General features: G+C 63.0%; 1 protein-coding gene across 12 annotated transcripts in view; it reads right to left on the bottom strand.

Annotated features, from left to right (window-relative positions):
* Positions 1-925: 925 nt before the first annotated feature.
* Positions 926-23,986, bottom strand: part of SH3BP2 (SH3 domain binding protein 2) — a 39,581-nt gene continuing 16,520 nt past the window's right edge. Inside the window, exons 1-13 of one of the 12 annotated variants that reach the window (XM_033856558.2) lie at positions 21,836-22,040; positions 15,186-15,325; positions 13,929-14,031; positions 12,310-12,427; positions 11,895-11,965; positions 10,939-11,027; positions 10,610-10,678; positions 8,200-8,851; positions 6,694-6,817; positions 6,476-6,531; positions 5,949-6,030; positions 5,217-5,276; positions 926-4,909 (exon numbers count right to left, since the gene is read on the bottom strand). In XM_033856558.2, coding sequence (XP_033712449.1) covers positions 4,724-4,909; positions 5,217-5,276; positions 5,949-6,030; positions 6,476-6,531; positions 6,694-6,817; positions 8,200-8,851; positions 10,610-10,678; positions 10,939-11,027; positions 11,895-11,965; positions 12,310-12,427; positions 13,929-14,031; positions 15,186-15,325; positions 21,836-21,918 — 1,833 coding nt within the window. In that variant the 5' untranslated portion in view covers positions 21,919-22,040 and the 3' untranslated portion in view covers positions 926-4,723. Of the gene's footprint in view, positions 4,910-5,216; positions 5,277-5,948; positions 6,031-6,475; positions 6,532-6,693; positions 6,818-8,199; positions 8,852-10,609; positions 10,679-10,938; positions 11,028-11,894; positions 11,966-12,309; positions 12,428-13,928; positions 14,032-15,185; positions 15,326-16,327; positions 16,507-17,823; positions 17,848-21,835; positions 22,041-23,986 lie in introns of those variants that run through there. The other 11 variants (XM_033856560.2, XM_033856562.2, XM_033856563.2 and 8 more) reach the window with 11 other exon arrangements.

The raw sequence follows: 23,986 nt of genomic DNA, 5'->3' as shown, positions 1-23,986 counted from the left end.
AGTTTAAATGCTATTAAAGTACACCTTCCTTTTCCAAGAAAAAAAAGAAAAAAGAAATACTGTCTTATGTAGGAGTTTAAAAAAAAACCCAGAAAACTAGACACATACAACAATAAATATCAAGTAATGAGGAGCTCAATGAAGTTAAAAGTCACCTGAAGGGAATTCCCTTGCGGTCCAGTGGTTAGCACTCCGTAATTCCACTGCAGGGGGCACGAGTTCCATCCCTGGTCAGGGAACTAGATCCCACATGCATGGCACAACTGAGAGTTTGCATGCTACAACTAAGGCGCCCACATGCCGCAATTAAGACCCGGCACAACCAAATAAATAAATTAATTAAAAAAAAATAGTGGGCATGGTGTTATTTGGGTGGTGTCATCCAATAAACTAAATTTGAAAAGAAAAAAAAAGACATAATTAAGCAACAGTAAGTAAGAGAGCTTGGCACTGGTATAGAAACAGACAGACAAATAGAACAGAACAAAGAGTCCAGCCACAAACCTACACATATATGGATATATGGCAAGTGGCGTTGCAGATGGTTGGGGAAGAGACAGGTTATAAATAAATGATGCAGGGGTAGGTGGGGTAACCCTATGGGGGGAAGATGAAAGTGAATCTTTATCTCTTGCTATGTGCAAAAAACAATTATACAGTTGGAGAAGATATATATGATACATTTCGCTGACAATATTGAGGCCAGATAAAGAATTCTTATAGACTAATAAGAAAACAACAGGAAAATAGGCAAAAGATTTGAATAGACACTTCACAGGAGAGAAAATCAAAGTGGTTAGTAAATACATGAAAATGTGCCCAACCTCATTAGTAATTAGCTAAATGCAAATTAAAGCCATAATTAAACACCCACCAGACTGGCAAAGATGAAGAAAAGTCTGACAATACCAAGTGTTAGCAAGGATGTGGAACCAAGGGAAGTCTCTTTTACTGCAAAATTCTTGGAAAACAGTGAAAGGCCCTAGAACTCAGGAGTGAGACTCCTAGGTACATACCCTAGAGAAACTTGTGCACACATGCATCACAAACACAGATAAGACTGTTCCTAGTAGCACTGTCTGTGATTGTCCCAAACTACAAACAAACTAAACGTCCATCCACAGTAAAATGGATCCATGAACTACAATACAGTCAATGGAACAGTTTTCAGCGATGAATCTGAACAAACTACAGCTACGCACAGCAACCTGGACAAATCTCAAAGATGTAACGAGCAGAAGCCAGACGCCAAAGGTTGCATCTGTATGATTCCATTCACATAACGTCCGAAAACAGGAAAGCACTGTGATGGATGAAGCCTTCATAGCAAAACAGGAATGTGAGCCTCCCCAAAGCGAGGGCAGGGGTTGTGAGAGAGGAAGGGGGTGGCGCTGAGCTGGGGAGGGCACACGGGGCCTGGTTCACTTCATAGCAATTTGCTACGCTGTACATTTGTGTTCTGTTCACTTTTCTGGATGTGTTTCATTCCACCGGAAATGAAAGGAGAAAGGAGGTGCCTCAGCTCTGAGTAGCTCAGAGCGTGACCAGGGATGCAGCTGGAGGGCGACGCAGGGGCAGCTGTCAGGCAGCCTCTGCAGTTTCTGAGGAGCAGTCTGAGGGAGGCAGATGGGTCAGGTCTGCTTTGCATCCCACAACTCTCCCTCCCGAGAGAGAGTGCTGGTGGCTTGATGCGGGATGGCCACTAGCAACCATCTCCGGGGCACAGACAGGGGGGCCCGATGTGTGTGCAGGTTGCCCAGCCAGGGGCTCCCTGCTTCTGAGTCACAGGCAGAGACAGGCTGCGGCCTGCCCCTCACTGCCTCTCTAGAGACACACAGATTTGGTTCAAGGGCCAGCTCTGCCTGATATTCCCCGGGTGGCCTTGCTGTCCTCTATGCCATGCCCTGCAGAGGCCAGCCCAGTGCAGCCCAGCGGGACGAGAAGCCCCTTGGGCCCAGGCCTCTGGTGCTCAGCCTGGGGTGCCAGAAGTTCCCCCTCGGACCAGCAGGGGGCGTCCATGCAATGGGACCCAGAATTGGCGTGGGGACTGGAGCAACCCTGGCTTGTTTTGTGAGGTCTCTTCTGGTTCTAAAAACATCTTTTGACAATAAAACTCTCTATGAACAGAAGGTACAGAGGCTCACTGCACTCCTTCCGATGAACTGCAGGAAAAGTACAACCATGTTCAGGGCTCAGCTTGGAGAAGCTTCCCAAAGCGTCCAGGGCCCTCTTCCCTGGCACAGGAATTGAACCATCTCTGGACTCACCATCAGGATGGGCAGGTCAGCAAAGCCTCTCTGAGCCTCAGTTTCCCTATCTGTAAGGTGAGGGAGCAGCACAGCACCTCGGGTGGGGCCCCCATCAGTTTACCCACAGACTGCGGCTGGGAGGACAGAACAGTGAGGCAGGTCAGCCTTGTCCCCCCCACCCCGAGCTGTGGCCCCCTCGCTGGGTGAAGGCATGCCCAGAACCCCGGGAGGCAGGCTAACCAGACACCCTAAAATGACTGTCCGAGGCCACGCGGGTGGCAGGGAGCTAGGCGGGGGCCAGGGTCTGGGCTCAGCAGCGAAGGACAGATCGCAGGGCTGCGTCTGGAATCCAGGCCTCCCTGAGCCTGGGTTTTCTCACCTGTAAAACGGTTCGCCTGGAGGGCAGCTGCTATTAGACCTAAGTCAAGTGTGCAGCTCAGCACCTTGAGTACAGGAAGTGCTCAGCCAGTGGTAACCACCCTCCAGCCCTACGTGAGGAATAGAACATTCATGGCAAGTCTCGGGGGAGTGGGACCCCTTCCAGCCCCTCCTGTGTGCTGCAGGACCGTGCCTGGGGCCCCATCCACTACCCTCCACACACACACTCTAGCAACCGAGGCCCTGGGCCTGGGGTGTGAACTCAGAGGAGGGCAGCTGTCCCGTCAGGCCCTGGGCTGGGCTCTGGGGTGGGCCTCTAGTAGCGACAGGTCTCATCTGTCCAGGTGGCCAGAAGGACCTATCACCTGGCTCTGGACACCAGAACCCCCCCCAACCTTCCAGCTCAGGGGTCTTCAAGTATGAGCTGGCTGCCAAGTGGCTGCGTGTCAGCTAAAAGCATTAGTGTCATGTGTCCTACAGCAATGAGCAGCACAGCAGACCCCAGAAACTGCTGGAAATGCTTCTCTGATTTCACAGAAAGGGAAACTGCAAGCCACAGTGGGGACTGGTGTGCGTCACTTGGGCTCAGGGCAGTGGACTGCAACTGCAGGAAGGAGGAACTGCTGGCTTCCCACAGATGCTGCGGAAGGAACACCAGGGGCTCCGGTTTCCCCAACTCCACCGGGTGGCTGAAGAAGAAACATCTGTAGAGGTGGTGCTGGACACTCGGTTCCTGGGAGGAGACGGCTGCTGTCTTCCCTGCTGCACCTCCAGGAGCCTCCCACCTGACTGGACTTCTCTCTCCTCCTCCAACGACCTCACCCCGGGACATGCCCAGGGCAGAGGAGGGGACGTCCAAAGGGCCTTCCTCTGGGACCATTAATCAATGGCTAGTGGGCACATAGGCTCTTGTGGCTTGGCTTTTACATCGCAAATTCCTCATTCCCAACACAAAGTGCAGTGAGGAGCAAATGACCCTGGGTTCCCTGGCAGCCCTGACACCCAGTTGAGTCTGTTTTTATGAGGAAAAGAAAACATTCCAGCCTGGATGGCCACGCCAGGGAGAGCAGGCTGCTGGGATTCCGTGACAGGAAGCAAGGGGATGATCGGTGCTGGGCCTGCACCAGGCATGAACCAGACGACTTGGGCATCTGGGTACCACTGTCCCCACCCACCCCTGGCTGACACAGGGCCTACTCTTCCTGCAGCACTGTAACCATCACTTCCTCCAGGAAGTCTTCCTGGAGCCCCCAGCTGCGTTGCAAGCTCCCAGCCCCTGCACACCCCGCTGCCACAGACGGTGGGCGCTGTGCGTACCTTCTGCCCGGTTGTCTCCCAGTAACCACTGGTTAAGCCAACGAATGACCCGGTTACTGATGTGAGGGGCCTCTTAGCTCTGTAGCCTCACTGCCCTGGACCTGACTTCTGGCAGCAGAACCTGGCATTCTGGATACAGGCTCTGGGCCCAGATTGTCCAACTTTTTGGGTCCTGTTCTGTTACCAGCTGTGGACCCAAGGGTAAGTCATTTAGCGCCCTGTGGCCTAGAAACAAGACCACCTCCTAGAGGTCCCGTGAGCTGACCTGCGACAGTCAACACTTGGAGGCTGACGTGCCCCCTTCCCAGGGCAGCCCTGGCCACCGGGGCAAAGGTCATCTGTGCTTTATTGTGAGGCACCGGCCCCTCTCGGAGCCTGTGTTGTAGCGTTCCTGGGGGTCCAGCCCCTGCCCAACCCCAAATACCTCAGCCCTGCCCAGCTCCCAGCCCAGTGCCGGGGGGGCGTGCCGGGGGGTACCAGAATTTCTGTAAATCAAGTCCAGACTGGGCTCAGTCCTAGGCTCCTGGGAGGTGGGCGGGGTGAGACAGGAGAGCCCCACACAATTCCCTGGAGCCCAGGGCCTGGCCGAGCCCCGGGGGACCCAGCCTGCTGGGCGGGGCCTGGCCTGGCAATCTCTGTGAGGTGTCCACCGGGGAGGCCCCGGGTCAGAGCACGGTGCTGGCTCCCGCGTGTTCTCCCGTGCAGGCCGGTCTCCTTCTGCGTGGCCCAGGGCTGTGGCCCCGTGGCCGTCTCTGCCCAGTAGCGTGCAAGCACAGGCGTCACCTGGGCCTGGCGTAACCGTAGGGGTGCCGCAGCAGCAGGCTCTGGTGGCCAGGCAGCACGTGAGTGTGGTAATGCTCCACCAGGCTGCCCACGCTCACAAACAGGACCTCGCCCTCCAGGTAGAACTTCGCCCCCTGGGTGGGGAGTGGGGCAGGGTCAGAGGGGCCGGCCAGCCCCCTGAGCTGTAAGACGGGGCGGTCGGCAGTAACGCTCTGCCCAGGGGACGCAGGCCAGGTCTGTAAATAAGCCTAGGGCCGAGGGCTGATCACCCCATCTCCTCTAGGGTCAGTGGAGGACACAGAGAAGCCAGGAGCGGGGGGAGGTGGGGCCACGGAGAGAGGGGACGGCGGAGGAGGAGTGTTTGGGGGTGCTGGCCTCAGACCACCCACTACCTATGCTCTCCCAGGGAGACTCTGCCCCGACCCCAGCCGAGCCCCGGACCAGGGCTCCCCTCCTGCCCAGGGCCCTCGGGTAGGCCAGCCCGCTCACCTTCTCAAAGATGCGGTAGTTCCTCACTTTGCTGGAGGTTTCGTCCCACACGACCAGAACCTGCGGGGAGAGGAGCGGGCAGAGGACGGCTCACTCCCCTCAGGAAAGACACAGACTCGGGGTGCGGGGGCAGCAGCGTCGAGGCTGGGTCCCTGGGAGAGGGTCCCCCTGCCCATGGACAGCAGGGTCAGGATGGGCGGCCCCTTGCCCCGGGACTCCTGCCCTCAGAGCGTCTGCTAAGACGCGAATGACAGTAGCAGGTGCCTGGTCCACACTAGGACCATCTCCGACACTCAAGGGGAAACAGGCTCAGTGAGGTCACACGAGTCACCCTTGGAGGGGCCCAGGCAGAGCCAGCAGACCTCCTAACGTTCCCACGGCCCCAGGCAGCCTCCCCTTCAAAGAGCAGGAAGGGGAACCCCCTACCCCGTCAGAGCCCCGGGCCCCCCAACCCTTCCTGTGCCTCACGCCCGTGCTGGGGAGTGGGCACCACTGCAGACGGTGCTGAGTTCCTGAAAACGGATGGGGAGAAGGGGCTGTAGACCTCAAGGATGAAACCTGGTTGAGAAGCCAAGTAAGAGGCTGCGTGGGGAAATGAGCTACGAACTGTAGAGTTCTGTGCTCGCCTGTCAGCCCGGGTTATGTAGAGGGCGGCAGACCCCACCACGCAGCCGTCTTGGGGGGGCCTTTGCACAGCAGGGTGGCGGCTGAGCACCCTCCCTGGGTGCCTACCTTCCCCGCCTTGGTGGAGGAGTTCCGGATGCAGTAGAGGCCGTCCAGGGGCTCTCCCCGGGGGCTCGTGGCTTTGAACAGCCTACAAGAACACAGCCGTGTGAACAGGTGAGCCCCCCTCGGACAGCTCTCTCAAGGACCCTCCAGCCCCCACCACCACGTGGCTTTCTGTCGTCCCAGATTCTGCAGCTCAGGTTCCGAGAGCACTGGGGACCACGAGGGCCGGCCGCACAGAGCCCAGGGCGAGGCCAGAGCAGGGGCTGAACTGGCAGGAGTCATTCTTTCGCCGGGTTTCTCGTGGCACTCAGCTGTGTTCTCGTGCCAGTAACTGCCCAGCACCGAGGCTGGAGAGGGGGACCAAAGAGCAGGAAGACCAGAGGGCGTGCATTCATGCGTGTGTGTGTGCAGGCGTGTGTGTGTGTGCGTGTGTGTGTGTGAGTGTGTGCGCAGGTGTGTGTGGGGGGGGCGGCAGAGAACCTCAGGTCTGCCAAGACAAGGCCTTGGAGAAAGAAGGGCTTCACACTGACCTTTCCACTTCACAAGATTCCGTGGTGTTGATGAAAACGGAGCTGGGCAGTGGCACCTGGAGGGAGGCCGGCATGGTCAGCGTCAAGGCCCGGGTGGGGCTCTCCCCGCTGGCTGCCAGCCTGTGCCGGGAGCCGAGGCTGCGCACCGTGTCCCGCGCCCCCAGCTCCCCCGCGGCCGCCCATCCCGTCGGACATCTGGGCGCCCCACCCGGCCTTGCCTTCTCGTAGTCCTCATCAGAGTCCTCCCCGCCAGCGTCCGCCTGCGGCGTGTCAGCTTGCGCGGGTTTCCGGGGTTTTTCAAAGGAGAAGCTCCTGAAGCTCTGCCCGTCGGGGGGTGATCTCCTGGACGGGAAGCAAACGGAGGAAGGCCGTGTCGCTGCCAGACGTGGGACAGGCCCCCTCTGCTCCCCCCAGACGCTGCTCCCCGCGCCTCCAAGTGACCACACCAAGCCTGAGGACCCATGAGGTCTGGCGCCTGCGGCCCTGGCGGCTGTCAAAGGCCCAGGACCACAGAGCTCTGGGGGGCTCCACGCTGACTGCCCTGGGGTGGCAGCAGTCGCCTGAAGCCTGGCCGCCTGAGCCGGCATCACCGGCAAGGGGGGTCCTGGGCTCCAGACGCTGTGGGCAAAGGGCCCAGTGCTGCCATGGACCAGCTCTGTGACCTCAGCCACGTTGCACTCCTCCCAGAGCCACGGGACGGATGTGAATGGGTCGAGCCAAAGGGACACGCCCCTCACTGTGGCCACATGGTCTGAGCCTCCAGGGCTTCAGGGAGAGTTAAAGGAGGCCACCCTGGGATGGGCTGCCAGGCTGTGGGTGAGGCTGTGCTGTGGACGATCAGCTCTGCCACACGCAGCCCCGTGGCACTCAGGTCCAGACCCAGAGCACGAACACATGAGCCAGCCTACAACTCTGTGGCCCCTCACAAAACAGAACCATGAGTGTGCCAAGGGGTTCTCCCAGGCACTCCCGCACGGGTGGCAGTGCTAACAGAGCCCTAGGGAGAAGGGTGCCGTGGTCAAGAGTACTCAGGAGGAACCGTACTAGTGCGCCCACTCAGGCTCCCCGCTGGGGCTCCCGGAGCCTTCCCTGCTGAGGGCCCTGCGGGCTGTGGGTGTGAGGACACACCAGGCTCCCGGCACTGCCCAGCAATAAAGCGGAAAGTGTTTCGAGCAGGCCTCGAGGTGAGTCACACACACGTCCCACATTCCACTGGGAACTGGCAGGTTCCCAGTCGGGAACGGCACAAAGGCAGCCTAGGTGGCGTCAGAGCCAGGGTGGCATCTGGAGCCCCAGACAGGGCCAGGAAGGGCACTTCTGGCTCAGGAGGGCTCAGTCCCACACCTCCCCAGAGCGCCCGTCCCTGGGCAGGCTGGCAGCGCCCGGAGGGCCCTCACTGCACGGCAGGGGCTCTGGGAGGCTGGGGTGCCCAGAGCCCCGCCTCGCCCACTGCTCCCCAAGGCAGCCACGGGCTCCAGGCTCACCACCCACAGGGCTGGACCTCAAAGGCCAGGCGGGACACCCCTGGGAACCCCCGCGTCAGGTGTAGGGGAGGCCATTCAGCCTAGGCAGCCCAGGGCCATCAAGGCGCCTTCCTCCCCCCACCCAGGCCAGGGCCGCCTGGTGCCTGTCACGGGCTGTGTGCCAGAGGCAGGGAGGCTGGGTCACCGGTGGGAAGACAGGCTGGGGGGGGTCCCAGTGGCACCAGTGCGGCACAGACTCACTGGAGGTGGGGGAGGGGCGGCTTTTCTGGCCTGGGCAGGATCGCGGGCCGGGCTGTGGCCTCGGGCGTGGGCAGCTTCAGTGCGGGAGGCCGGGGGGCCACGGCGGGCACGAAGAGTCCGGGCTTGGCTGCCTCCCTCGGGGGGGCCACTTCAGCCACCTTCAGGAACTTGGGCTTGTTGGCCGGCACGGGAGGGGGCTCAGGTGTGGGTGGCCCCCGAGGGGACAGGTGGAAGGACTTGAGCTTGTCACAGTTCCTGGAGGTGGTAGCAGCTGCGCTGGCAGAGCTAGAGGAAGAGCTGGCGCCGTGGCCAGGGACCCGGGGCTCTGGGCCGGAGCTGGCGTCCTCGCGGAAGCAAGGTGGCTTCCGGCTGGGCACGGCGGGCAGGCCGCCCGGTGGGGGTTCACTCACCCTCCGGGAGGGGGCGGGCACCCTGGGGCCGGGCTCGAGCCACCTCGGGCCCAGCAGCTCCCTCCTGGAGTCCTCGGGGGCCGGGCCGGCATCGGGGAGGCTGCGCTTAGGGGGTGCAGGTGGCAGCAGAGGGCCTGGACCCTTGGAGGAAAAGGAGTGGGCCCGGGGCACATCAGAGAAGACGGGCTTCCTGGGCGTGGGCACCGGAGGTGGGGGGTAGGCCGGTGGGTGGATCAGGGCATCTGCAGAGCGAGGAGACCCATCTGGTGAGCAAGTGTCCCCTGCTGGAGGCCAGAGCAGCAGCACCTCTGCCGGCAAGGGCCGGCCAGGGCCAAGCAGGCGTGCAACCCCCCAGCGCCCAGCCCCCCAGCCCGGCCACGCGGCCTACAGCCCCGATGCAGCCTTCCTTCTGGGACGCTGGCCCACCCCAGGCCACCCGGCCCTCCCGATCTGTCCCCCATACGGCAGCCTGTGCAAACTTCCTGAAGCCCAGGTGTCACATCAGGAGCCTTCAGCTTCCGGGGGAGCGGGTCGGGGCGAGAAGGACAAAGGGGCAAGGAAGTCTCCCAGGACCGGGCCTCAGCTGGGGCGGCTGGGAGTCCCAGTAACAGAGGTGAGGAGGAAAGGCGGGAGCAGGCTGGGGGAAGCTGGGGGTTGGGTTTGCTCCTAACAAGTTGACAGTGCCCCGAGACACCTAAGGGACGTCGAGTGGACTCCAGGGGCCCAGGCCCAGTTCAGAGGAGGGGCCCCGGCTGGAAATGTCAGGAGTCAACAGCCTGTCGATGACACTGGCCGTGGCCCAGGAGTGACAGGAGAGGAGCGGGCCAGGCCTGAGCCCCGGGGTCGTGCGCGTGGGCACCCCGGGCAGCACAGGGCTGGGCGGGAGGGGACCTGGAGCACGAGGTGTCTGGGGCTGGCGAGGCAGGTGGGGGCAGGGAGGGGGCCCCGGGCCAAGTGCCACCCTCGGGCGCTGGGGTGGGAACCCTGACGAGAGGCGTTCTGGGTGAGGAGCTGGGAATGCGCAAGCAGGTGTGCAGGGGCACTGGGCCCCTGGAGGTCCAAGGTGGGGATGAGGGTGAGGCCTCCGTGGGCTCTCTGCAGCCAGGGGTGGGGCAGACGAGGCAGGGCTTCACCAGGGCTGTGGTCACAGGCCCGAGAGATGAGAGCCCGAAGCGGGCGAGCGAGGGCGCAAAGACCAGAGAACGGATGAGGGTCTGATGTGGGCTCGGTGCTGGCCTGCAGGTCCTGGTGGGCTGAAGGCCCGTGGGAGCTGGGGCCCCAGAGGGAGGGAGCCAGTAGGAGGGAAGAGGGCTGGCACCGGGCGCACTTGAGGGAGGCAGAGCTAAGAGGAGGCCACGAGGAGTTGAGGGGGGCAGAAGACAAGGTGGCTGGAGAGGAGGCCAGGGAACAGGGAGTCCCGGACCATGATGAAATCAACGAGAACAAGAGGAGCTGGGGGAGGAGAGCTGGGGGCGGAAGGAACAGTGAGTGATGCGACAGACGCAGGACAGAGGCGTGGCCCTCCCCCACCCGTCCCTGCGCTTCCCTGGGATGCCTGGTACAAGCCTGTCCCCTTGCCTGGCCGAGGGCTCTGGGGGGTGGGGTCAGGGTGGGGCAGTTGAGTGACCATCTGGCCGCAGGTGCTCACGGCGAGCTATCCTCCTTCCCTGTTCTCAGCCCCCAGGGCCAGCCCTGGCTCAGCGTCCCACGTGTGGGGCTCCCCCTCACCTACCTCTGCACCGCCCCTCCCCCATCCCAGGCGAACTGGAGGAGGTCAGAGGAGCAGGTGAGCAGAGCCAGCCTCTTCTGCTCCGTTCCTCCCAATATTTGGGTTGAAGGAGGAAAACTGAGGCCCGAGGTGGAGACGGTCAGGCCTCAGGCCACCCGGAGCCATACCCAGGCTGACAGCCCCAGCCCAGGGTGGGGGAGCCTCTGCTCCAGGCCCCAGCCCCTGTTCTCTACTCCCAGCGCTCCCCAGGCCCACCGGGTGCCCCACCCACCCTCGGGCTTCCCGGACTCGGGGCAGTCGGGTTCCATGTAAGAGTCGTCCTCATCGTCGTGCTCGTAGTCTGTGGGGCAGATGGAGGGTCGGACTCAGGGCCACCCAGGCCAGCTGCACCCAGGCCGGGGAGGCCGGGCGGGGCTCTCAGGACCTCGCTCCCTCAGGGGGGTCCAGGGCCAGGATGAGGTGGGCAGGATGGGAACCCAAGACCCAGGCTGCCTGGGGAAGCCGAAGGGACGGAGCAGGGAGGCCAGCCAGCTACGTCTCCCTCCGGGGCAGCAGCCAGGCATGGAGAGGCGGCGGGCAGAGGATGGGGACGCGCCTCACCTTCATTGTCCGTGGGGTACGGAGAGAGGCTGATGTCCACGGGCCGCTCAATGGCACCGTAGAAGCTGTCTGTGTCCGAGCTGGAGTCGCTGAGCGCAGGGCGGGCAGGGCCGTGAGTACCGGGCAGGGGGTCTCCTGCACTCACACCCTCGGACACGCAGACAGACACACACACAGACAGACAAGGACGCAGCCACACGCACGTGCACACTCAGACACGCGGATGCAGACACACACACAGATAAACACGAGAACACGCACGGAGACGTGCGGACACAAAAAGATCTAGACACACGTCTACACACAAAACAAGGGCAGACAAGGGGACTGGAGGCTGTGGTGTCTCCCTCCTCAGCCCCACCGTGGTTCTCGCCACAAGTACACCCCGACCGCCCAGACGGTGCCAGGCCTCAAGGCTGGGCCCACGTCCCCACCTGCTCCTGCCCTGGGGGCTGAGGCAGGGGCCTGCGGGACCGCCTAGGTGTGCCCAGCCCTACCTGGGCCTCCCTATTCTCACGTCTGAAAGGCCCGGATGGAGCAGCTCCTGCCCAGAGAGCCCCCGCTGCTTGTTGAGCCACCTTCACCGTGCAGTCATCAACGCCCAGACAGGCTGGGCCGCTGCCCCGGGCGCTCAGCCTGCTCTCACTCCCTAGTGAGGGGCGCTGGGAACCCGAAGGCCTGAGCTGCTAGAAACGCCGGGCTTCCTGGGCGCGCAAGTAGAAGCACGTGTAATCCCCAAATAGGAACTACCAGCGGGGTGCACGCACACACATGCTTACACACTCGGGTGCACACACACAGGTGCACGCCCCGCACACACGCGGCCCAGCTGGCACCTTCAGAAAAGCCTTCAAGGAGGGGATTCTGGGCCAAGCCCCCAGGGGCCAGGAGGCAGGCACACGTGTCAAGTCCAGGGCCCTAGTGACACCCACCCACCATCACACCCCCAGGCCCACCTGGCATCCAGAGGCAGCTCCTTCTTCTCATGGAAGTGGCCAATCTCCCTGCGCAGCAAGGTCATCCAGCTCTGCGGGTCAGTCAGGCCCTCAGCGGGCATGATGCTGCCCAGGGGAGGAACCCACCCTCATCCCTCCTCCCCTGCCTGCACTGGCTGGTCTGTGTCGACCACCAAGGTTGGGGAAGACGACCCTGGCTGGCCCTTCTGGGGCCGCGGCCCCCCTTCAGCCAACTCAGAGACAGCGTGCTCTGAGTGTGAGGGGGCTGGCGCCAGGCCCTGGGCGTGAGGACTGGAGACCGGGGGGCGGCACCCACCCAGCTGCCCATGCCCCAGCCACGGCCCCTCAGGGCCTGGACGGGGGCCCTGACAGTTCCCCGTCCCCACAAGGCAGGTCCAATCCGGCCCCCCATCACCTTGCGCTCGTCCTCAGAGGAGGCAGAGAAGAACCACGTGCGGTGCTTCTTGCTGATGTGGACGATCTTGAAGGGGAAGACGTTGCTGGACGTCGTCTCCTCAGCTGCCCGCATCACCCTGAGGGCAGTGCCAGTGGTCACCATGCGGCCCATGCCCGCAGGGACGGCCCAAGCACAGCCCCGCCCCTGGACAGGTCTTGGCACCCAGCACCACGCCCCGAGGGACATGGGAAGATCTGGACAGTTGGCCCATCGATGCTGCTGGCTGAAGGCCTGGATGCGTCAGGCAGAAGGAAGCGTGTGGGCAAGGGTGGGCAGTGAGCGGAGGGCACAGGGGTCCAGGAGGGCTTCCAGGGAGCAGCGCATGCAGGGCTCTGAGACGAGGACATGCCACCCTCGCTGCCCACCAATGCTACTTTACTTGGATGCCTCGGGCCCCGCCTGGTCCCTGGCCTACCTCCTGGGGACCCTCATGGGGCTCGTGTCACCCTCAGCCCTGCCCCTGCTGCCAGGTGGCTGGCCTGAGAACATTTCAGGGAAGTGACTCACTGCGGCCGCTCCTGCAGCCAGGACATGGAGTTTGCGTAGAGATCACAAACTCTACCATGGGGGGCGCTGTCAGGCTGGGCGCCTGGGGCAGGTGTGTCCCTCCGGCCCATCAGACGGCCTGGACCATCCCCTGCTGCAAGGCTGCACTCCCACCAGGCCAGGGGTGGTGTGTTTGGGGGAAGGAAATGTCCCTCCCCAGGGGACCCCAGAGTCTGACCCACCAGTGCCTGCTGGCAGCCACAGGGCCCTGGAGCCTCCCCTGACCTCCACCTGGGGGATGGGCACTGGGCTGGGTGCTTGGGGGAAGTTTCCCTACAGAGCTTGCGGCCAGCATGTGAGTGCAGGCCTAGAGTCACCCCCCCCACGGGCGCCAGTCCTGCCACTGACACCACGGGACCCTCAGGTTCTCAGAGGCAGGAAGGGCTGGGCCCTCCCGGGGTGGGCAGGGGCACAGACTAATGCCATTGGGTGCAGGGCCTGGGTGGTGTGACACCAAGACCTAGAGTCAGGAATCACACTTGACCCCCCCCCCCCCGCCCCCGTGCGTGCAGGCGAGGCCGTGGGTGGGCCCACACGTGCCAACATGCCCCATTCCCCGGGGAGGGGGGGAGGGGGAGGCCCAGTGCCCATGAGTCAGAGAGCTCCTTGAGGGCAGGCTCCTGGCCAAATGATAGACTGGCAGCCCGCAGCAGGGAACTGGCCCCAGCCTGGGAGGCCCCGGGAACCAGGGGGCCTGGGGCAGGGCCTGGGCTCTTGGCCAAAAGGAGGCGGAGATGGTTGAGGGGGAAAAGGTGGAGGGGAAGGAGGAACGCAGAAGTCACTGGGCTGAGACCGAATGGGGACTCTGCAGAGCAGGCTGTTGCAACCCTTGAGGCTGATAAAGCGGCAGGAAGCCCCAGCCTCGATCCCAGGCCCTCGGCAACGGCCTGAGGCTAGGATGGAGCAGCAGAGGCTGGACCCATCCGAAGGGCTGGGGGTGTGAACCATCTCAGGAAAGCCTGGACTCGCCCTGGGTGGGAACCGGGGGCGAACCCACTGGCCGTGGGGCTGGGGGTCAGTGGGGCACTTACCGGTTGTAGCCACTCAGCGAGAAGGCGCCCTGCGGGGAGGCGGACGTGCTGCTCTTGAAGTAGTAGATGCAGCGCTTGTGGATGATGACGAAGCGCAGGGGCCCTGCGGAGCGGGGCGAGGGCAGGGGCTGAGCCTCCGGGCAGGCCCCACTCCAGGGACCACGCCTGGAGGCCCTGGGCGACTCCAGGCCAGGCCTCCTGCCCCCTCCCCAGGAGTCTACCACGGGGCCAAATGCTGACAGATGGATGGGCATGCTGGTCCCTCCAGGGCAGGGGAGATTCAGGGGGCTGTGTGGCGCTACCGCAGGCCCTAGGGACAAGGGACTAAAGTGGCTCAAGGAAGGGCAGAGCCAGGGCCAGAGGCCCAGGGAGGCCACAGAGCCGCCTTGCTGGGTGGAGCGAGGCTGGGGGCAAAGATGCCCAGAGATCTTGCCAACAAGAGCCACTGGTGTGGAGCCAGTTAAGGTGAGAACCCCTGGGGCTACTGCCCCATCCCCGAGCAGCCCCTCCCAGGCCTGGAGGCGGCTCACTTACAGCCCCTCCTTGGAGGCTCCCTGTTCAAAGAGGAGGGCAGACCAATCGGAGCCCACAGAGAAACCAAACCAGTCAGCCTGGGGCACCTCGACCAGGCAGCACAGGGCCAGGGACTCCCTGGCAAAGGGCACAGCTTGAGCAAAGGCACGGGACGCTCGTGGCTGGTCAGAGGGGTGGGCGAGGCCCTGATGCTCTTGGGCTTCAGCATCTCCTAGGCCTGGGGGCTCTCTCCCTCTCCCAGCCTGCTGTCCTAGGCACCAGAGCCCCGGTCTCGTGAAGCTCTGGAGATCCAGCACCCAGATGGCTGTTGGCCTGGTACGTGGGTTCATTGCAGACAGAGTGACTGCCTGACTCACTGAACACACACCTGATAAGGCGAGGGCACCACCCAGGGGCCAGACCTACCAGGCCAACGAGGGCTCCCGCCCCTGGCCACAGGCTGAAGCTCCCTTGTCCAGCTGGTCAGCACTGTGCACCAAATGCCCTCCTATCTCCACCCGCTGCACCACCCCAGACCCTTCCACAGTCCTGGGGGCTGGGGAGGCCAACCTCAGGGTCCCGAGGGGGTGCCGGCAGGGAGAGAAGGGAAACTCTGGAGGGCCCACCAGGTAAGGAAGGAAAAAGAGGCTCAGAAAGGAAGGGTGCTTGGCCAAGAAGGTCCAGTGGGGCTCAGCCCTGTCCCCACGTCCTCCCATTATGTTCCCCACCACTCAGGGGACTCACACTTGAGCAGCTGCAGCTGGGTGCCGCCCTTCTTGTGCAGGTAGCCAGCCTTGGCCACACCCCCAGGCATGGTCAGCAAGTTCTGAGCACCAATGGCCTTCATGGGGACGGGCCAGTGCATCTCCTCGGCCGCCATGAAGCTACAATAAAAAGGGAAGGGGACATGTCTCAGCCAGGGTTGGGGGCCACACCCTCGCCAAACAATCGTTTGGTGGGTTGGCTGGGATCCACAGTGTCCCAGTCAGCCTGGGGCATCGTTCGGGCAGGGGCCACCCAGTGCACGGTCTCCAGGGGCAGGCTGCCTGCCTCAGGGTTAACCCAGGCCCTCAGGGCCCTACATTCCAGGCCCGGCTGTAAGGCCCCGCTGCTCAACAGCCTCTTACTCATGTTCCAGCTGCTCTCCCAGAAACCTGGCAGGCTCTTTCAGTTTCACACTTCCGGCCTCTGCCTGGAATGACTGCCACCCCTTCTCACATAGAGAACTCCTACTCGCCCTTCAAGACCCAGATTCAGACTCCCCTCTTCTGTGACGCACCTCAATGCCCAGTCACATTCGGGGCCTCCCGCACCGCACCCCTGGTCCCTCTGAACAGCACCCACCCACCCCGCACTGTTTTATCCAGTGCCTGCCCCCACCCCACCCGGGGTATGGTCCGTCCGGGGGCCCCAGTGGAGTTGGAGGAGCAGTTCGGGTCAGACCCAGAGGCCCAGCCTTGCTGGAACTCCTGTCCCATCCCCAAACACACACACACACAAAAACCCACTCCGCTTTCAGCAAACTGGCAGGCTCCAACAGATGTTTACCGCCTCCCGCCTCCCGCCTCCCCGCACGCCTGCTCCTCGGCCCCTGCCCAGGTCGCTCGGGCTGCCCGCTCCAGCTCCACCTAAGCACAAAGCCACCCCTCTGGCCTGCGCCCCAACCAACAGTGGAGCCTCCGACAAAGCGCGCCACCCCCGCGCCCGCCCGGCGGCCCGCACCGGACAGAACCCCGCGGGCGTAGGGAGGAGGGGGCCCCGCGCCCGCCCGCCCCGGGAGGTGCTGACAGACGGACAGGCTCCCGCCCCGTCCGAAGCCCCCAGACCCGCCGGAGCCGGCCCCCGCCCGCCTTTGTTCCCGCCGGAAGCGCCGGCTCGGTCCTCACAGCGTCCACGCGATGGGCACGGCCGGCTTCGGGGGGTCGGCCCGCGCCCGCCTCCCCTGCGCGCACCGACAGGGCATCGGGCCGCGCGCCCGGGCCGCCGCCTCGCCTGCGGCGCCCTCCTCCCGCCAGCCCCTGGCCCGCGTCCGCGGCCCCTCGCCCGCCATGCCGCCGCGCCCCCCGCCCCCGCCCCGCCCCGCCCCGCCCCCTGCCCGGCCGCCGGCTCCGCCCCTCGCAGGTGAGGCGCCGCCCCGCCCGTCAGCCCGCGGGGCCTCAGTTTCCCCGCCGGCCGCTGCGAGGGTGGGGCTGCGGGGGCGCGGGAACGCGGGGGCGCGGGGCGGACGCCTAAGGGGCCGCCCGAAGTCGGGAAGCCACGGAGGTGAACGGGCAGCCGGCCTCACGACCCCGCGCGGCTGGAGGGCTCCCGACCGCCCCCACACCCGGGCCCCAGCCCCTCCGGCTCCTGGCGGCCGAGACCTTGGGAAAGTGCCTCCTCCTCCTCCTCCTCCCGGAGCCCCGGCCCGCAGCTCTGTCAAGGGTGGTGCGGGCCGCCCCGCCTCCCGGGGCTGAGCTGGAGTTGAAGCGGGGCTGGCTGGCGAGTTTCCCCTCCCCCCGGCCCCCCGGGGCGCGAGCACTCAGGCTCCCGGTCGGGGCTGCCGGTCCTCCCTCGTTCCTCCCTCGTTCCTCCCCCGTGGCCCACTCTGGGCGGGCTGCGTCGCCTCTCTGACCCGGGATTCCTTGCAGGGGTCAGGGCTCCGGTCCTTGGCAGCTCCTTCTGCCTGGAAGGATGTGGGCACCTCTCCCAGGAGCCCCCTAGGCGGGCTACAGGCTGGCCTCCCAAGCGTGCTGCCTTCTCTACCTCCACTTGCATACAGGCTGCCACCGAGATGGGCCACCTGCAGCAGAGGGTGGGTCTAACAGCTTCCGCCCTGCTCCCACCCAGCGGGAGGTCCCTGGTTTCCAGGCCTCTGCCTCAGGCCAGGGCTCTGGCCCCTTCCCGCTGCAACCAGCCCCTGCCTCTCACGCCTCTACAGCAGCCTCCCTACCCTGAGGCTCCAGCCAGCCTCTGTGCCTGTTCCCAGTGCCCTTGCCAGCCCCACGCCCCCAGCATTCCCAGCCCTCTAGGCTGCCTCCTCGCAGCCCCCTGCCTGTGCCCCCCTCCACCACCTCCAGGCAGCCCCACCCCACCTCCTCAAGTCCCTCCCTGGCCTCCAGTCTCTTTCCTCCATCACCCTCCCCTCAGCACAGGCTCCAGCACACACACCATGCCCATCACTGCTCTGTTCTAAGCTCCAGGACCTGCTCATGTCCAGCTGGCCCTTCTGGATCCAGCCCCTGTGGACCTTTCTCACGGGCTGTCCTCCAGCCCTCCACCTCCCGTGTGTGTGCCTGCACCAGCCAGGCCCGTGGCTCCTGTTACTCAAATCCACTGCGCTCCCCCCTTCAGGCCTCTGTCCACACTGTTCCCACTGCCTGCTGTTACAACTGAACTAACTCACCCTCAAGAGGTGGTTCAAATGAACACCAGTCCTTCACAAACTCTTCCCCAAACCGAAGAGCAAGGCACTCATTCTAAGAGGTCGGCGTGGGCTTCCCTGGTGGCGCAGTGGTTGAGAGTCCGCCTGCTGATCCAGGGGACACGGGTTCGTGCCCCGGTCTGGGAAGATCCCACATGCCGCGGAGTGGCTGGGCCCGTGAGCCATGGCCGCTGAGCCTGTGCGTCCGGAGCCTGTGCTCCGCAACGGGAGAGGCCACAACAGTGAGAGGCCCGCGTACCGCAAAAAAAGAAAAAAAAAAGAGGTCGGCGTTACCTTGATACCAAAACCAAAGACCTCGCAAGAAAAGAAAACTACAGACCAATATCCCTATGAATGTCGGCGTAAAGTTCCTCACCAAAATACTAGCAAACTGAATCCAGCATCATATAAAAAGGATTCTACGCCACGTGGGATTTATTCTAGGAATGCAAGTTTGATCTAACATTCAAAATTCAAAAAATGTAGGAAATTGCGTGGTGGTCCAGTGGTTAGGACTCAGCGCTTTCACTGCCAGGGCCTGGGTTCAATCCCTGGTGTGGGAACGAAGATCCAAAAGCCTCACGGCACAGCCAAAACAACAACAACAAAAAACCCAAAAAACAAAACTCAAAGCAGGTAATACATTATGTCAATCTAATAAACAAAAAAAAAAAGAACATGCTTATGCTGACAGATGCAGAAAAAGCATTTGACAAAATTTGACAATCCTTCATAATGAGAACACCCAACCAACTAGGAGTGGGAGGAACTGCCTCAACCTGGTAAAGGACATCTACAAAGAACCGAGAGCTAACGTCATAAACAATGGTGAGTGACTGAAAGCTTTCCCCTACAAGCAGGGACAAGGCAAGGACATCAGCTCTTGCCACTTCTATTCAACATTGTACCAGAGGTTCTAGTCAGGACAATTATGCAAGAAGAAGCAATAAAAGCTATGCATGGGCTTCCCTGCTGGCGCAGTGGTTGAGAGTCTGCCTGCCGATGCAGGGGACGCGGGTTCGTGCTCCGGTTTGGGAAGATCCCACATGCCGCGGAGCGGCTGGGCCCGTGAGCCATGGCCGCTAAGCCTGCGTGTCCGGAGCCTGTGCTCCGCAACGGGAGAGGCCACAGCGGTGAGGGGCCCGCGTACCGCAAAAAAAAAAAAAAAAAAAAAAGCTATGCAGGTTGGGAAGGAAAAAGTAAAACTATTCAAAGATGAGATGATTAGAAAATCCAAGGGATCCACTAAAGAAAGAATGATTAGAACTGCTAAACAAGCTCAGCAAGGTGGCAGGATACCAGATGGATACACCAAAATCAGTCCTATTTCTCTACACTAGCAACGAACAATCCAAAAATGGAAGAGGGTTAACTCAAGTGCCCCTTCTTTCAGGTGGTCCCACCAGCTCAGGCCCAGCACACAGGGGGCACCCAGGCAGTCCCAAAGGAGGTGTAGAATGCTGACCCCGCTGGGTGCGGGAGACTGCACGTTGCCTGGAAGGCGCAGGAAGCTGGAACAGCCCCACCCTGCTCCATCGCCTCCTCCCCCATCTGTAAGGAGACCTGGCATCTGTGTGGGGCAGGGGGTGCCAGAGGCAGAGCTGAGGATGATGGGGCCCACCCCTCGTCCTGGCTCCACACCTGAGCGAGCATGGGGAAGGAGCCGGGGTGGCGCGCGGTCCCACCCTGGTCAGCTCGGTGGCCAGGCAGGTGCAGGCCTGTGAGGGGCTCAGTCTCACCTAGCCTCCGTCCCTCTGCGGGCAGGAGGCGGGCTCTTGGGTGTCCACGGGCTGACCTTGGATGGGGAAGGTGGGTTGTAGCAGGCCTGGTCGTGTTCCACCTTCACCTCCCCTGGGAATGTCCCTGCTTCAGGAACAGACATCCACCGCCCTTCTCCAGAAAATGGACCATCGAAGGGGAAGCTCATCCTGATGGCCGGATATCCTCTGGCCGCCCGGCCCTGCCCTGCACCACTGGGTGAGCTGGGTTGGGACCTGCCCAGGAACACAGTGCTAGGCACGCTCCCCAGTCTCTGCTCCGTGCCCACCCCCACCTTCTCTCCCAGCTGCGATTGGTCTGTGTGACCCAAGGCCCGAGGCTGTAGGGGTGAGGGCAGAACAGGCCAGAGAAAGCTGCTCTTTCCCACAGAGAGAGACAGCTCCGTTGGTCTCCAGGAAGCGCAGCTCTGTGGCTTCCATCTGCCTTGGAGCTGCGAGCCTCTGGGGCGTGTGGTCACATCCCCTGCACAGGCCCACACAGGAGCCGTGGCTCCGCACACTCGGTCATTGTCACACACGGTGCACCCAGACAGGATGTGTGTATGAGCCGCACGGCCCGAAGGCAGAAGGTTCTGTGTGTGCACACGCGTGTGTACCGGTGTGAGCCTGTGCACCAGGTTGCCTGGAAGGTGCATGAGGAAGGCGCTGGAGGGCAGGGTTCCCTCGGCTCTCCTCTCCTGCACCCGCAGGTGCGGTCTCGGCTGTGGTGAGGGAGCTGGCACCTCGTGGGACCACAGGGTCGGGGTTCCGTCAGTGGTGACCAGGCCGCCCATGTGTGGGAGCTGCAGGGTGAGGAGGGTCTGGGGGGTCCCAGCCCCGAGGGAGAAGAGACCAGGTCCCCCAGTGCACTCACTCACACCTATGCACACACTCATTCGTCACAGGCCTGCATGCACGCTTATACACTCACGCCCGAAGACACACTCTCACATACCCACCTGCATATAATCATACGTGCACACGTACACACATGCACTCGCACATACACATGTACTCGCTCACACAGGCTCACACGCATACGTATGCACACACTCATCGCACATGTACACGCTCACATTCATTCTTATACATGCACTCATTTTCACACATGCCTGCTTGCACTCAAATGTACTCATACACACACACTGACTCACGTGTATATTCACACACACACACACACACACACACACACACACACACACAGCCTCCAGGGGCTAGCAGGACCTTTCATGGGTGGCCCCAGTGCCCTGGGCAGGCAGCTTGGGCACAAGTCAGAGTAATCATCACTACCCCGCAGCCCTGCACTGGTGCAGAGCCAAGTCTGACTCGACAGCTCATTAAACCCCACAGGCGTTGCTTTACCTCCATCTCACAGACTAGGACAGTAATGAACAAGCTCAGCAAGTCGTCAACTCGCATGGAGCGCACCGGGCACTCACCGTGGGGACCAGACTCTGTGCTTCTCGAGGACCACCCCACGTCACCATCCTAACACCCCCTGACGTGTGAACCTGTGTCACCCCCACGACACTGATGAACACACCAAGGCTCGGAGAAGCTGAATAACTCAGAAGTCACACAGCCAGTGAAGAGTGGAGCGCTCAGCCTGTCCCGCCCGGCACAGAGCGGGCGCTAGGTGGCGCTGGAGGGGCGGGGCCGCAGCGCCTCTTGGTTCCGTCTCTCCTTTCAGTTTCTCCTCCCCCTTCCTCTTCCCAGAATCTTTCTCCATAAAAGAATGAAAACCAAAAATCTCCAGTGAAGGCCAGTGACGAGCCATGCCAGAGGGAGGGAGGGAGGCACGACCTGGGCTGGGGTCCCTGAGACCCTGAGGCTCTTCGGCTCCCTGCCAGGCCCCCCAGCACTGCGCTCCCAGGGCAGGCAGGCAGTGGGAGCTCACACAGCTCTCCGTGTCCCCGCAGTGCAGGCACGGTCACGCTGACACATCATCACACTCACACACGCACACACACAATGTGTGCACCCAGGACCCAAACGCCAAGGCCACCCAGGCAGGGCAGCACATGACCAGGGGGCGGGGTTGTCCTCTCTGGGCTCCCACTTGCCCCGTCCAGCTGAGGGCTCTCCTCTCCGCGGCCCAGGGCCAGCGTCCTGTGCGCCCCACCGCGGGCCCCGTTGAGGGGGGTTCTGACTCGTCACGGGGACTCCCTGAGCGGCTCTACAGGTGCTGGGCCGGCACCACCTCCCGAGCCCCCCAGCCCCAGGACCGCCCTGCTGACCTGGTGGCACTGACCCAGCACATGACTGTCTTCCTGCCTGGCGACGGCTTGGGGGCAGGTGTCCTGGGGCCCAGGAAGGCCATGTGGCTCAGGGGCCACGAGGCGGGGCTTCAGCCGGCCTCCCCTAGGCAGGCGCGGTGCCCCGCGCAGCCCAGAGTGCTGGGCCGGCTACGCCCGCGGAGCCTCCTGCTGACAGCCGCCTGCTGCATCTGGGGCCCGTGGCCTCCAGGGCTTCCTCCCCGCCCAGGGCTTCCTGTTGCCGGGCCCCTGGGCAGCCCCGGGTAGCCAGAACTTCCTGCCTTCCACCCTTTGAGGTCCTGAGGCCCAGCGCTGTGCCCAGTCAGTGCCGTGTGGCCTGCTGGCTTTGGGCCACGCTCACTGTGGCCAGAGACCACAGCTCGCCAGGCCCCGGGATGAGGCCAGCTATGCCCCCGGGAGGCAGCTCCCTGCCGGTCCCCCCCAGGGCCACCTCCGTACGTTTGACTTCTTCCCAGCAAATCGCTGAAGCCCCAAAGCCCAGGGCGCCAGGCCTGGCCTCCCTGACCCCAGGGACAGCCACACAAGAAGTCGGTGCTTATGCCCCACACGGGGAGCTCACTACTACCCGGGCGTGCTCCCACCACCACCACGGGCGCCGCTGCCCAGTTCTGCCTTCCGAGGCTACACGGCGCAGCTGTGCCTCTGGCACCAGAGCCTTCTGCGTTTCAAGGTGGCCACCTCTCTGCCCTTTGACACCAAGGGACCAAGGGATGGGTTCCGAGCCTGGGCCCAGGCGTCGGCCCGTCACCTTCCCTCCGTCCCCCAAGCCTTCTGCCCCACCCCATCCCCCCATGCCAGGCACAGCCTCTGTGACACAGCTGCTGTGACAGAGCAGTGATCGCCACTCTCTGCTGCCTCTGTGAACACCTGGCTGGCTAGAAAGCACTTACAGCCCCAGTGGCAAAGCACAGTCCTGTCACTCCCTGGTCCCTGACCGGGTCCCTCCCAAGCCTGCTCTGCCCCACCAAGCCGGGCTTCCTCCCCCGCCCGGGTCCACAGCCAGGAAGCTGGGAGCAGGGATTCAAGCCCAGGCTGCTCGGTGCTGAGCCCCCAGGCCCCCTGCCTCTCCTCCCCCGAGCTTGGGTCTCAAGGTCACACCTCGCCCAGGGAGGACAAGACCAGCTGGAGGAAGGAGTGCTTTGGGGCCACGCCACGGCAGGATTTGACCGTGACACAGGCCGCAGACTACGGGCGTTGCAAAGGCCTCGTCCTGCCCGCCAGGTTTACCAGGGCATAGCCCCACAGCCAGCTGGGCCAGCGCCTAGTCAGCCTGCATCCCTGTGTGTCGGGGCCTGAGGGAGGCCGGCCCTGGCTGGGGGGCCTCCATCTCCCAATGTGTGCACAGCCCCAGACCCCTGCCAAGGTCCCCGCACCACCCGGGGGCCAGTCTGGGGTGTGAGACTACCTGCTATCTCCTGGAGGATGGGGCTGTTGTGTACGAGCTGTCCTCAGGGCGGGACCCTGGCCTCCGCAGCCTCAGTGCCCTCGGTGGCAGTGGGCAGGCCATGCCTTCAGGAGAAAGCTGACCACAACAGATGGACGGGTGGTGGCAATGGGGAGGTTCAGTGGGGCCCCCTGCCCTTCCCCTTCGCAGCCTGCCCAGAGTGGGGAGAGGGCTCCCAGTCAGACTCAGCTGGGCATCCCGCCCACCTCTATCCTCTGCCAACTGTGGGCCTCAAGCTACTGACTTAGCCTCTCTGAGCCTTAGTTTCTTCATCAGTGCTGAGGGTTGAGATAAAATAGCAGGTTAGGAGCCCCTGGGGCTTGGGCAGCCAGGACAAGCCAGTGGAGCAGTTCTGGGACGGGGCAGGGGCTTCAAGGGGCCGTGAAGTCCAGAGGAGGTGCCCAGCAGGCACTGGATCAGGGGAGGCCTCCAGACGAGGGGCCAGGTTTGACTGAGAAGGAGTCTGCTGGGGCAGGGGTGGCCTGAGGAAGTCAAAGTCCGGGCAGCCAGGGGGAGGCTGGGGGGGCGGGCGGCAGCGGGGGAGGGGGAGGGTGTGGGCACAGGCCTGCAGATGAGAACTGCCTGAAACGGGAGGCCGCCAGGCTCTCACTGGGACATCCCATCCCTCACTGGAGAGACAGAAGGATGGATCAGGAGGCCTGGGGTCT

This window comes from Tursiops truncatus, chromosome 5, assembly GCF_011762595.2.
Source record: "Tursiops truncatus isolate mTurTru1 chromosome 5, mTurTru1.mat.Y, whole genome shotgun sequence".
NCBI lineage: Eukaryota > Metazoa > Chordata > Mammalia > Artiodactyla > Delphinidae > Tursiops > Tursiops truncatus.
The sequence above is the reverse complement of the archived record's forward strand: the minus strand, read 5'-3'. Positions and strand labels throughout refer to the sequence as shown.